Below are 13,554 nucleotides of genomic sequence, written 5' to 3'. Positions count from 1 at the left end.
TCAACTCTTTTAGTCTGGATGCATGCAGAGGCAGGGCAAACGCACTGGCCACAGAAATGTTCTCAAACGCCTTCGAGGTTTGAGAAGAAAAGGAGATGAGAGATGTGGCTTATTGTTCCTGTTAGACTTTTTAAGCTACGGGTATTTATAAAGTAGAGGAAAGAAGAATGTGTGTTTGTTCATCTTCATCGAAAATCCGGGGTGGGGAGTCTTTGTGTGTGTGTGTGTGTGTGTTTGTTGGTGTGTGTGTGTGTCTCTCCCTGTGAGGTACGCCTGCCACACACACACACACACACACACACACACCCAGAACCCCACGTCCTGGGGTTAGGGTTAGGTGTGTAGCCTCATGCTGTGCGTGTGTTGTGTGTTACAGATCTGAGGAGCTCAGGCTGCACCCAGGAGCCCCCGGCCGCCAGCGAGGAGGGCAAAGCGGCAGAGGAAGATCACCTGGTCAGTCCCGCCCCCCCGCTCCTCTGTCCTTGGGGCGTGGCTCTCACACACAGCCGGCCCCTGATTGGCCCTCAGTCTGTGTGCTTCCCAGCTGGGCCTGTTCTCCCCTTAAAGATGACATCACACTGTGCTGATGCCCTGTTTCTTACCCTGCATAACGGAGTGGGCGTGGCTGTCTGCGTGTGTCTGTGCGTGTTCTCCTGTCTATGTGTGTACCTGTGCATATCTGTGTTCATGTGTGTATCTGTGGAGTGTGTGTGTGTCATTTTTTGTCTATATGTGTGTGTGTGCGCGCGTCTGTGTCTTTGCGCATGCTGGTCTTTGCCTCTGTCTGACATTTGTCTGTGACTGTCTGCGTGACTTACCTGTGTTTGACTTACCTGTGTCCCCCTGCCTGTCCCTCTGTCTCTCTGTCCGTCTGTCTGTCCTCGTGCCCAGCGCCTGCAGGACACCAGTCAGTACGTGCTGAGTGAGATCAAAGCCCTGGAGAGTGAGCAGAAGCACATCGACAGCAGGGCGGCCGTGGTGGAGCGGAGACTCAGACACCTGATGGAGACAGGTCAGTGTGTACATTATGGTATGGGTTCTGTGTGCAGTGTACAGCAGGGTATGGGGTCTACGGAGTATACAGTACATTGGTTTCTGTAGTGTATACAGTAGGTTATGGGTTCTGTAGGGTGTACAGTAGGTTGTGAGTTCTGTAGGGTGTACAGTAGGTTATGGGTTCTGTAGTTTATACAGTAGGTTATGGGTTCTGTAGAGTGTACAGTAGGTTATGGGTTCTGTAGTGTATACAGTAGGTTATGGGTTCTGTAAAGAGTACAGTATGGTGTGGCTTCTGCTCTCGCAGGAAGTGACCGGGAGGAGGAGGAGAGGCTGATCCAGGAATGGTTCACTCTGGTCAACAAGAAGAACGCGCTCATCAGGAGACAGGACCACCTGGAGCTGCTGTGAGAGCCTCGCTCACCTCTACCTGTCCGTCTGTCCACAGTCTGTCCCGTTTACCTGTCTGTCTGTCTGGTCTCTGCCTGGGGGTGTGCCTGTCTCTCTGTACATGCCTGTCTGTTAAATGCAGTTACACTGTAAACACTGCGCGGAGGACTTGCCCCGTGAGCATGACTGTGTCTCTCACTTCACAGGACTCAGGAGCAGGACCTGGAGAGAAGGTTCGAGCTGCTGACCCGGGAGCTGAGGGCCATGATGGCCATCGAGGGTAAGCCTACATCACAGGGGTCGTAGGTCAGGGGTCACCGAGGGGTCGTCGAGGTGCAGAGCTTGTTTTGGCTGCATTCTGCGAGTTGTAAATCTAGAGCAGACTCCCCTGCCTTAGGTACTTACATGATAACATTCATGATACCTGTACAAGTAGAGCACCTTTCTCATGGCATTAACAGCTGCCACAGTGGCACCCACACCGCCTGTGCCAACCGCACCACACCGCCTGTGCCAACCTCACCACACCACCTGTGCCAACCACACCACACCGCCTGTGCTAACCACACCCACACCGCCTGTGCTAACCTCACCACACCGCCTGTGCCAACCTCACCACACCGCCTGTGCCAACCTCACCACACCGCCTGTGCCAACCGCACCACACCGCCTGTGCTAACCACACCCACACCGCCTGTGCTAACCTCACCACACCGCCTGTGCCAACCTCACCACACCGCCTGTGCCAACCACACCACACCGTCTGTGCCATCCTCACCACACCGCCTGTGCCAACCTCACCACACCGCCTGTGCCAACTGCACCACACAGCCTGTGCCAACCACACCACACTGCCTGTGCCAACTGCACCACACAGCCTGTACCAACTGCACCACACTGGCATCCATAAAGGCATTACAAAGCAGAAGGCACGTTACCAGTGCACCAAGCAGCATACCGTGCACGCAACGAGTCATATATGAAGGGGTGAAATACTGCTGGAAACGTGCATTGGTTAAAGTTTAGGCAGCGTCACATTGTAAAAGATGTGAATTATAGAGAGCCGCTAATAAATACAAAGGCTGACTGATTTTTTGGCAGCAGTTTGTTGTGAATGAAACGTCACATTTGCGTAGGATGGTGGGGTTCCTGTAAAAACCTTAAATGAGTGTAGTATCATGCAGGGAGACATGCAGACTGTGCTATTGTCATTATGCGTGTAAATATTGTTTAGAACCCGCATTGTGCAAGCCTTGTTCCCCTCCACTCTGAGAGGTCAGAAAGGGTGATCATTCCTCTCCTGCAGGGACATCCCGTGAGTGTGTGCTGAGGTGTGTGTTCCAGAGAGGTTGCAACACTGATAGGTATCCAGTTAAACACAGTTGTTGCAAAACAGAACCCATTGCCTAACGCAACACAAATCCGCATTTCTCAAGGGTACCAATCAGCAGATGAGGATCTGAAAGTGTAACTATGCAGCTTCCAGGGTGCGGTTCCCTTTCACAAGGCCTTTGACCTGAGAATCCTGTGGTGTAAACGGGTTCTGAGAGCAGTGTCATCTGTGTGAGCGGCTCAGGATAAGAGCTCATACCGTGTGACTGGGGAACACTGTAAACACAACTCTACTGCATGAAGCAACTGCAGGGTGTAGCCTGAAACCAGGGCCCCATACCCCGGCTCTCCAGGGTGCAGTGAATCTGTCAGACTAATGACCCTACACATGCACAGTTTCACTGTATGCTATTACTTTAGGTTTATTATTGTTTAAGCCCCCCCCCTCCCCCCCGATGTTTCAGCATTGCTCACATACATAAAGCTGTTCTGCTCCTAAATATAAAAGTAAAAATGATGCCTGACATTAACATGAACATAAGTTACAGTAAACATGTAGGGTCATATGACCTGACAGAATGACTGCTCCTCCAAAGCGGTGCTACCCAGCGTCTCCGTGACGATGTTGCGTAACCTTCCTCCTCAGAGTGGCAGAAGACGGAGGCGCAGCAGCACAGGGAGCAGCTCCTGCTGCAGGAGCTGGTGTCTCTGGTCAATCAGAGGGACGAGCTGGTGAGAGACATGGACGCCAAGGAGAGAGGGTGAGACGCCGTCCTGCACACAGACACACTCACAGCGCAGAGACTCACAGTGCAGAGACTCACAGAGTAGAGACCGTCCAACACACACTCACAGCGCAGAGACTGTCCAACACACACTCACAGCGCAGAGACTCACAGCGCAGAGACCGTCCAACACACACTCACAGCGCAGAGACTCACAGCGCAGAGACTCACAGTGCAGAGACTCACAGAGTAGAGACCGTCCAACACACACTCACAGCGCAGAGACTGTCCAACACACACTCACAGCGCAGAGACTCACAGCGCAGAGAGCGTCCAACACACACTCACAGCGCAGAGACTCACAGCGCAGAGACTCACAGTGCAGAGACTCACAGAGTAGAGACCGTCCAACACACACTCACAGCACAGAGACTCACAGCGCAGAGACCGTCCAACACACACACACAGTGCAGAGACCGTCCAACACATACTCACAGCGCAGAGACTCACAGCGCAGAGACTCACAGTGCAGAGACTCACAGAGTAGAGACCGTCCAACACACACTCACAGCGCAGAGACTCACAGCGCAGAGACTGTCCAACACACACTCACAGCGCAGAGACTCACAGCGCAGAGACCGTCCAACACACACTCACAGCGCAGAGACCATCCAACACACACTCACAGCACAGAGACTCACAGCTCAGAGACCGTCCAACACACACTCACAGCGCAGAGACTCACAGCGCAGAGACTGTCCAACACACACTCACAGCGCAGAGACTCACAGCGCAGAGACCGTCCAACACACACTCACAGCGCAGAGACCGTCCAACACACACTCACAGCACAGAGACTCACAGCGCAGAGACCGTCCAACACACACTCACAGCGCAGAGACCGTCCAACACACACTCACAGCGCAGAGACCGTCCAACACACACTCACAGCACAGAGACTGTCCAAGCTAATAACAGGCTGCTCACTGCTGTAGTGATGGGCTCTCGGCTTTCAGCACATGCGTTGAGGGCTGGCTGAAAGATGCAGGCCTGACACATGGCTGCCTGGGGAGGCCAGGCCTCCGAGGTCAGAGACCCCAGAACTCTGCAGGGGATCACCTTTAATCTAAAGCATCATAACAGCTGAGGAAACAAGGATCTTCACAGAGCAGTGATACACAGCTACTGCTGTTACTGCACCACACAATGACACAATGTTTCACTGTGCTCTGAGACTCTGTGCTTCACTGTGCTCTGAGACTCTGTGTTTCACTGTGTTTCACTGTGTTTCACTGTGCTCTGTGACTCTGGTTGCAGGGCTCTAGAGGAGGACGAGAGGCTGGAGAGAGGTTTGGAGATGAGGCGCAGGAAGTACAGCCGCAAAGAGAAGTGTGTGCTGCAGTGAGGGCGTCCACCCCCCACCCCCCGTCCCAATCCTACCCACAAACCCCTCTTCCTGTTTTCAACCAGGAAGTGATCCCTCTGCCTGCCAAGTGCCAGCATTCAAGACCTGTTTGTCCTCCCCAGCCATCGTGAGGCCTGATTGGGTGACTCCTCAAAAATCACACTCCTTGACTCTGAGCTGCAGGGCACCCCAACCTCTCACCTCACTCACGTCCCAAGCACGGTTCCCGTGAGTGGCTTTATGCTGCTCACTGAGGGTCTGTGTCTAAGTTTGGATTTTTCTTCTCTTTGTCTTCTCTATCGGGGGCACAGTGGAGGTGCACAGTTTGAATCCTGGTGTTAAAGGAATGAGCTGGAGTGTAATATGCCAAGGATTTCACGCTCAGCACAGGGTTACACACCCAGAAACAAAACTCACCTGGCTCTATGGACCTTATATTCCTGCTACGTGCCTCTTTGTGTACATGGATATCAAACATAATTTCGAGTGATATCAAACGCACATTTCAAATGATATCAAACCAGTATCTCAAGTGATATCAAAGCCATTTCAAATGATGTTAAACATACATTTCAAATGATATCAAACAAATATTTCAAATGATGTCAGACATTTCAGTTGATATCAAACAGACGTTTTAAATGATATAAAATACATTTTTCCAATGATATCAGGCAGACTTTTTCCTGTCTGTGCCTCAGCCTCGGCTCTGAATCAGTGATTCAGTATATCAGCTGTATATCAGTGAGGTCACCCGCTGATCTGGGGTCAGTGATTCCACAGGACCTGGTCATTTGATGTGAGGGAGGTATGTTCTGTGGGCAGAGAAAGGAGTTTTTGGTTATTAGCAGTGTCTCAGCACACAGCTAGCACTGAAGTGCCTCCACGCACCAGGCGTCGTACTGAATTCCCCGGGAGCCTGTTCTTTCCATGGACCCTCGACTCGTGATTCTGTCAGGAAGGAGTGAGTGAATGCATGAATGCATGGAAGCATAAATTAATAAATGAAGGAAATTAATTTCTGAATTGGGAGACTGAAGTAGTTTCATTTATTCATCTGTTCACCCGTGACTGACTGTCGATGAGGAAGTGATGGTACGTATCTGCTGTGGGGTTTCTGTCTGTCTCAGAAGGAGCAGGCTTAAATTCTGCAATGGGCCACAGGCTGCCCCACCCTGTCCGGGACGAGTGCTGTCACTGCTTAAAGGATCCATGCGGGGGAAGGCTTTTCTGTGATTACGGGAATACCTGCAGGATGAAAGTGAACTGCTGGGGGAGCAAACCGCAGCAGTGAGTGTGTGCGGGTTTCGGGATGGAAGACCGCAGCAGTGAGTGTGTGCGGGTTTCGGGATGGAAGACCGCAGCAGTGAGTGTGTGCGGGTTTCGGGGTGGAAGACCGCAGCAGTGAGTGTGCGGGTTTCGGGATGGAAGACTGCAGCAGTGAGTGTGTGCGGGTTTCAGGATAGAGGACGGCAGCAGTGAGTGTGTGTGGGTTTCGGGATGGAGGGGTTGTCTTTGCTTTTGGGTTATTTTAGGCCTGGTTTGTGGCATGGACCTCCACGGAAGAGTCAGGTTGCACAACTGTGTGTACCTTCAGCTGGATTTACACCTCGGGGTATTTTCAGCGAAAGCCCTGGAGTGCTCCTGTGTGTTGCGTTCTGAGAAATGACTCTCAGCAGCTCCTATTCACACAACAAAAACACCCAGGCTACAAGCCCAGTGTGCCAGAGTCACTCCGGAATTCCCAGTCTTTCTCCAGGGATTGGAATTCCCATTTTTATCTGGTCACAGAACAGACTTCAGAGGAGAACAGAGACCTTAATGAGCAGAACCTCCATCCTCCCTTCCAGTGATGTCCTGATCTGGACAGTACACTTCCGCTGGTTACCTAAGAGATGGGTGCGTCTGTACCACGCCAGCGTGCTTTTCTGGTACTGTGTGTTCCTGATGAGTGTGAATGTTGAGTGAGCAGCTCAGGATGGAGATGGAGAGTTTGCCTGCACCTCTGAGGACTTTCTGAACCCATGTCGGAGCCACGGTTTTAACTCAGTAGTAAAATGCTACAGTAGCCTCAGCTGAAGGCACCGCTCTACAAAAGGAGCTTTAAATGAGAGAATCACAAGGCAATGGACTGATCGACTCATCTACAGACTGAGTGGCTCATCTGCATGATTGCATCAGAATGATTGGCCCTGATCTGCAGACTGAGTGGCTCTGGTCTGCAGACTGAGTGGCTCTTTATCTTTTGAATTTGCTCAGATGAGCTGCCTGACCCAGAGTTCCCCAAAGAGGATGCAACACCTCTGGAGGCTTTTCACAGGGGTTGGAAATGTGCAGATCTGTCAGGGGGAGAGGGGTGAGTGCATTAATTTACTGTTTCACTAAAGAAACAGACTGACTCAAAGGTTTAAGGAAAAGTGTAGAGAGGATTTAAAATGTTTCTATGTGTGTGCTTCTCTAGCCTGTTCTCTCTCTCTCTCTCTCTCTCGTGTGGAACTTCAGTGTGCTATTTCTGAGGTACGCGTACACTGTCCCTTTGGGAGGGAAAACTGCAAATATATTCTGCATTTCTGTTTATTTAAGTGTTTTTTGGGAAAAAATACCCTGATGTAGCCAAAATGCCTCTGTTTGCACTGCTTGTAATTTGTGTGCATGGGGAATAAAACCATTCTGGATGTTCCCTCTCAGTGCAGTGCCTGATTCTGTCTGCCAGACTGTTCTCAATCTGCTCTTACTAAAGGGTTTGCTTCATTCCATCTTCACAGCCAGCTGCTCCTGGTTTGTTGATATTACTGGCTCTAGAGACCCATTGTGTATGCACATACAGGTTTTGTTTGCTGTAGTTATGAACACATACATCTTCAAGCTGTTTCCCAGGAATGGTAGAGGTGGTGGTATAGAAAGAGCTACAGCAAGTGTGAAAGAAACTTTTATTTGTTTTTAGAAATACAAAATCTTATTCATTTCAGTATTTATTTCACAAAATATAAGGCTTCAGTGAACTTAATGACTGAGCTCACTCACTTCATGAAATACATTTTAGAAGTAAGAAAATACAAAGGTTGCAAAATCAATAATAATAGAACTGTTGAAAAATATATGAAGATAGACTGCAATTAAAACAAACTCAGTATTCATAAATGTTGATATCAAAGTCTTCATCAAGAAGTCAGCAAAAACTAATGTTGTAACATTTTTCTTTCAGTTCTTTATCCGTTTCTTTTTAGAATTGCTGGTGTTTTTCCTTTGGCGTAAGCTCATGTGACTTTGTATTAGGAAAGGGTGAGAGGAAGTGAAAGAGTTATTGTCAGAGGAAACAGAGCAGGAAGCCTCCGCCCCCCTCTCTCTGCTGGTGGGTTAGCAGGAAGAGGAAGACGCAGGTCAGCCACAGACTGCACATATTCTACAGGACAGAGGAGTCTGTGGAGAACAGGGAGACATGGGCCTGTACAGTCTGTGGAGAACAGGGAGACATGGGCCTGTACAGTCTGTGGAGAGGCATGGGCCTGTGCAGTCTGTGGAGAGGCATGGGCCTGTACAGTCTGTGGAGAGGCATGGGCCTGTACAGTCTGTGGAGAGGCATGGGTCTGAAGAGCACGGAGTGAAGCAGGCCCAGGTAATGCATTGCACGGTTGAAGAATAGTCAAGAGGGAGGGCAGGTAGTGGGGAGAATGCGGGATGCTCCAGACCCACACAGGCAGTCAGAAAATGGAGGCTTGGGATTCACCTACAGAAGGAGACAGAGAAACAAAAGCCAATTTTTCACATTGTTAGATGTTAATATCTCTGCCATGTGGGGCTAAATTTTCAACTGTCATCAGTGCAGAGGAACACCATGTTCATCCTCCAAACCCCATCATCACTATTGTTATAGTGCAATCCTTGTGCAGATCAGTAGATGTGAGCAGGGCTCACTTAATTTCACTGAAACAACACTTTCCTTTCAGACGAGAAGTTAAACTGAGGCCCTGATTCACTGTTAAGCGCTCTCAGGTCCCTGGAAAGAGTGAAAGGCACTACATACATCCAGATCATTAAGAGCTCATAGATCGCCATACAGTCCCAGCTACTGCCGCTGCGGGGTCATGACTGTGACGGCCACTTCCACTTCCATGCGCCCTTCTTTGTCACATGATTCAATTCACATTTCTGAGTTTCTATTTGACATGGAAACAGGAATCAGTGTCCTAGTTCAGGTGAACTGTAGTGCCATCTGGTGTCCAAATGATTTCTGTGACATTCCGTGGTTATGAAAGGAATGAGGAGATAGGGGTTTATCAATAAAGCAATAATGCTAAATGAATTCATTTATGACATCAGTTTCTTTAATATAAGTAATGATTTTTTTCAGTAAGTAAACCTTTATTGATAATTTCAGAAAATGTTATAATTGTTAAAATCTCTGAAATTTCTCAAATCTGAAAAAGACTCCAGAAAATACAGGAGTCAAATCAAAACAGTGCAACTGCACCTTACTTTTAAAAAGTACACTGAGTTTCCTTATTGTGTCTTAAGCCAATCAGCGAAGTGGCCTCTTGAGCTTCCCTTTAGCATTATCAAGTTTCCCTTTCAAATAAATGGCTTCTGTATCGCTCGCTTCCCATTTCTGACAAATGGCAGTGATTAAAGTATCTATGGCAACCAAACTGGGATGCAAGTGGACTTCATTGTCAAAAGATGAGTCAAAGGTGACAATAGACAATAAAATGGAGGGGAATTCCATTGCCACCGGGATATGTCCTGGGTCTTCTTGGAAATGGCAAATCTTGCCTACACAGATGTTACTGCTGTTCCTACCGGTGGCAAAGGTACGCATTTACTCAGAGCACAGAATACCTAAAAATATAAACAATAGTCTCAAAGCATAATGTGGAAGTCACAAGTTTTCACTGAATTCATCTAGATAACAAACAGAAACAGAAAGCAAAAGCCATGCATTTAAATTTACTTTCAGTTGCTTAACACACGCTCTTATCCAGAATGACTTACACAGGTTACAATTTTATCCATGTTTCGCATGTCATCTGTTTATATAGCAGGATATTTACTGACAGTGAGAGATTATGCATTTTAAAGAAATGTGCACATGGAAAAAAATGTCTTATGCTGAAAGACAAAATAAATAAAAGCTGTAACTACTTACTCAGAACTTTCTGTCATGCGTTTCACACCTCTTTCAGCAGAAGGCCGTAAGGACGGATAGAACTCTCTACAATTTCTTTCTCCTTGGCGGGCGATGTTCCCTCTGGCACTGGAATCAGCCAAAAATCCTTTTTCACACAGATAACCCTTTTGTCTGGATTGATCCTGTTCTGCAGAACAATCTTGTAGGTATTGTTTGTTTTCTCTGACTTGAATGTCTTGGCGTAGCTACCACCAGCGATTCCTATGTCGGGAGTTGAGTAGATTCCCCTGCCATAGGCTTCCCGGAGGCCAGCCTTATAGTGCGACTGAATGATGCCCTTGGCTCCCTCTTTGGATGTACCGTGGTAGGACACCGGCCACTCCTTTCCTGCTGACCCGGTTCTCCAGCCTGGATTATCGCCCCCCAGCCAGTCGTTACCGTCTGGGTATTTATCCAGAACCTTGAGGGCGATGCGGTTCCAGCCACAGGGCCGTTTGTAAGGCTCTCCGCCTCTGCGGAACTCTGCACTATCGGTGACATTGGTGAAATCGTAGTCAAACCGTGGATCGAAGAATTCCGATTCGTTCACAAACAGCTCCTTGCGGAGAGCGGAGTTTGTGCTCTCCTCAGAGGCAGTGCTGGAGCCCTCCTGCCCACCGCCCAAGAAAAGCAGGCCCAGCAGTTCTATTATAAGTGACACAGGTTCGACTGGCTTCAGGATGGCATTTCCGAGTATGGAGGATAGGTGGAAGTCCTGCAGGCTCAGAGAGTCCAGCACAGTTTTTCCTGGGTTAGACTTCTGAAACTCTGAAATGGGTTTCACAGAGACCCCAAGGAGGGCTGAGAGCCCCTCAAAAACCACTTCTCTGTCGAGCATGGCAATCGTTGGTCTCAGTGCTAAGTCTGTTCCCGCTGGTGGGAGATACTGCTGTTGCCTCCACTTGTATAGACTAGTGAAGTGCGTGTGTCTGCACAGGAGAAGAAAAAACACATATGCAAAATCAAACTTTCACTTTCATTTTCACATTCCATAGTTTAAGTTTAAACAAAGTGCAGTAATACCCACAGGTGGACTGGTAATCTGGCATACCGGGCATTTTCTGGGTGGGCCGATGCACCTTGGGGCTGATATAATTTAATTCATAATTTTTAATTTATAATTTTTAATAAAAAAAAATTGGCCAACGACCAGCCCGTAAAGCAGGGGCAGTGGCCCATTGGTTCATTTTCTATACTGACACTGGGCTGGCCCAATCACATCTCTTACTAGGCCCCACCCCTCCCCCTCTGTCCTCTCTGTTTCACGTGTCAGATGCCGTGGCTCAGAGCCAAAAATCTATGGATGGATGAGGGCATCAGAATGAATTAAAAAAAGTGCAAGGGGGGTGCGGAGAAGTATAAATAAAATGCTGCCAAATGTGCAAAAATAACAGACATGTTTGCTGCAGGGGCTACAGTAGCTACAGTACCTAACACTGTGCAGCAACAGGTGGAACTTGAAGGAGGAGAGTTGGCTGGCCATGGCCACTGCCAGGCAAAGGAGCAGGCAGAGGAGCAGGCCCGTGACAGGGAAGCTGATGAGGGACAGGGTGAGCATGACAGGGCCGAGGCACAGAGTGAGCAGGAGCAGGAGGAGAGTGTAGTTGAAGCAGTAAGCATGGAACTAGTAAAGCCATCATAAAGTGAGACCGTCACCTACTGCTGGTGGTCACTCAGTCAGTCAATGTCAAATAGCGCACCATAAGCTATTTGGCATTGTTTTTGTAGCTAGCATAGTTCCCTAATGCAGTCGCAACTTTGGCTGACTATTCTAATGTTAACTAGCTAATGTTATTTTGTCAGCATCGCGTTGACTAAACCCACATTGCTGTGAGTGACCTAGGTCCATATTGTGTCATCATAATATTATTAAAATTATTAGGCTAAGGGTTCCTTGATAAAGATACAGGAAAAGGCTGCATAATATACAACACCTGTAGCTCTACTGTGCTAAAATGTATGCCTGCTTATGTATTAGCCTACAGGGGAAAAAAGTTTTCATTTCCAACAACAGGCAACAAAGTTGTCCTATGTTTATTTTCAGCCAGGTATGGTGGTAACTACTGTATATGGTATGGATTACTGTTATTGCTATCTGTGGGGTAGCTCTGCACCTACAGTAAGTACAAGTCGTTTGGTGCTGCTGTCCGTTGAACATGCACCTTCATGTGGTAGGCGCATCAACTGTAGGTCAGACTCCCCAAACAAACAAGCAGGCCATTGATTTAATTGCCCTATCACATACAATGGTCTAACTATTAATTCTCTCTGAACATTAATATAAAACAAAAAGGTGATCTATTAACTGTGTAAACCTTATGCAATATTCATCATCAATATTTGGAAGTGTGTGTTTGTGTGTTTGTGTGAGAGAGAGAGAGAGTGTGTGTGTGTGTGAGTGTGTGTGTGTGTGTGGTTGTGTGTGTGTGTGTGTGTGTGTGAGAGAGAGAGAGTGTGTGTGTGTGTGTGTGTGTGTGTGTGTGCGGGTGTGTGTGTTTGTGTGAGAGAGAGAGTGTGTGTGAGTGTGTGAGCGTGTATCGGTGGGTGTGAGTCTGTGTGTGTGTGTGTGTGACACCTGTTACGACCATGGTCGTTTGTGTTTGTGTTTGTGTATTCATTCGTTTTCCCGATGTATGTGTTTTTGCTCCGGCTGGGTGCGTCGCGTCGTTTTACGTTTTCCCCAGGTCCGGCTCATCCCTCCCCCGAGGTGTGTCCTTCGTTGGGTGTCTCCTCCCCTCGCCCGTGATTGGAGCCTTCCATCATTTCCTGGCCGGCCCGCTCCCTTCAAAGAGGCTCAGTCCGCGCAAGGGAACAGACCACTTGTCGCTCCGCGACCTTCGCTGTCCGATTCGTTTATGTATTTGTGATTGCTAGTTGTACATCGTCGTGCGTATGCTTAGGTCCTCGTTCATGTGTATTTGTGAGTATTGCTTTTGGTTTTCGTGACACTATGATTGGGTGTGGGAAGTAGGGAGTCGATGCCATTTTCTTTTCAATCTCTTTTTTTCAGATTGGTTTCGTTAGGAAGGGAGAAAGGGAAGTTTTACTGTATCTTTTTGTTTTGAGAATTATTTTGTGTTAGGTCAGTTAGTTTCCCTCTCTCGTTAGTTTAGAGTGTGTTTTATTTGTTATTTTGGCTTTGTCGACCCCTGAGTTTACCCACCCACTTTATTTATGTTATATATATATATAATTTTTTAATGTTTATGTAATAAATTTTGTTACACTTTCCCGAACGTTGCTCTTGCAACTCCCTATAACTCCAGCGGGGGAGCTCTAAAGGGAAAAGGAGATGCCACTGGAGCCAGGCAAGAGAAATACAGTTTTGTGGTGATTAATACTGTTCAGACTGTGTGATAATGAAGAGCATGGCTGTCCACAGTCTGGCAGAGTCCGTTCACCCTCTCATAATGGGGGTGAATCTGTGTGTCGCTGGTGTCTTATTGTCTGAGCCTTGGACCTGAAGTGAAAGAAAAACGGCAGCTGTGCAATGCCAGAACTTACTGTTACTGATCCAGTGTGTTTTTTTCATAATAACCAGT

The 13,554-nt window shown here is 48.0% G+C and overlaps 1 protein-coding gene across 8 annotated transcripts in view; it reads left to right on the top strand.

Moving 5' to 3' along the window:
* ehbp1l1b (EH domain binding protein 1-like 1b) overlaps nt 1-6,996 on the top strand; it is a 46,341-nt gene extending 39,345 nt beyond the window's left edge. For all 8 annotated transcript variants that reach the window (XM_036523127.1, XM_036523125.1, XM_036523126.1 and 5 more), the window contains 6 exons: nt 377-453; nt 892-1,012; nt 1,304-1,403; nt 1,593-1,666; nt 3,365-3,479; nt 4,761-6,996. In XM_036523127.1, the coding sequence (XP_036379020.1) occupies nt 377-453; nt 892-1,012; nt 1,304-1,403; nt 1,593-1,666; nt 3,365-3,479; nt 4,761-4,848 (575 nt within the window). In that variant the 3' untranslated portion in view covers nt 4,849-6,996. The remainder of the gene's footprint in view (nt 1-376; nt 454-891; nt 1,013-1,303; nt 1,404-1,592; nt 1,667-3,364; nt 3,480-4,760) is intronic.
* Nucleotides 6,997-13,554: the final 6,558 nt, after the last annotated feature.

Source organism: Megalops cyprinoides, chromosome 3 (assembly GCF_013368585.1).
Source record: "Megalops cyprinoides isolate fMegCyp1 chromosome 3, fMegCyp1.pri, whole genome shotgun sequence".
Taxonomy (NCBI): Eukaryota; Metazoa; Chordata; class Actinopteri; order Elopiformes; family Megalopidae; genus Megalops; species Megalops cyprinoides.
The sequence above is the reverse complement of the archived record's forward strand: the minus strand, read 5'-3'. Positions and strand labels throughout refer to the sequence as shown.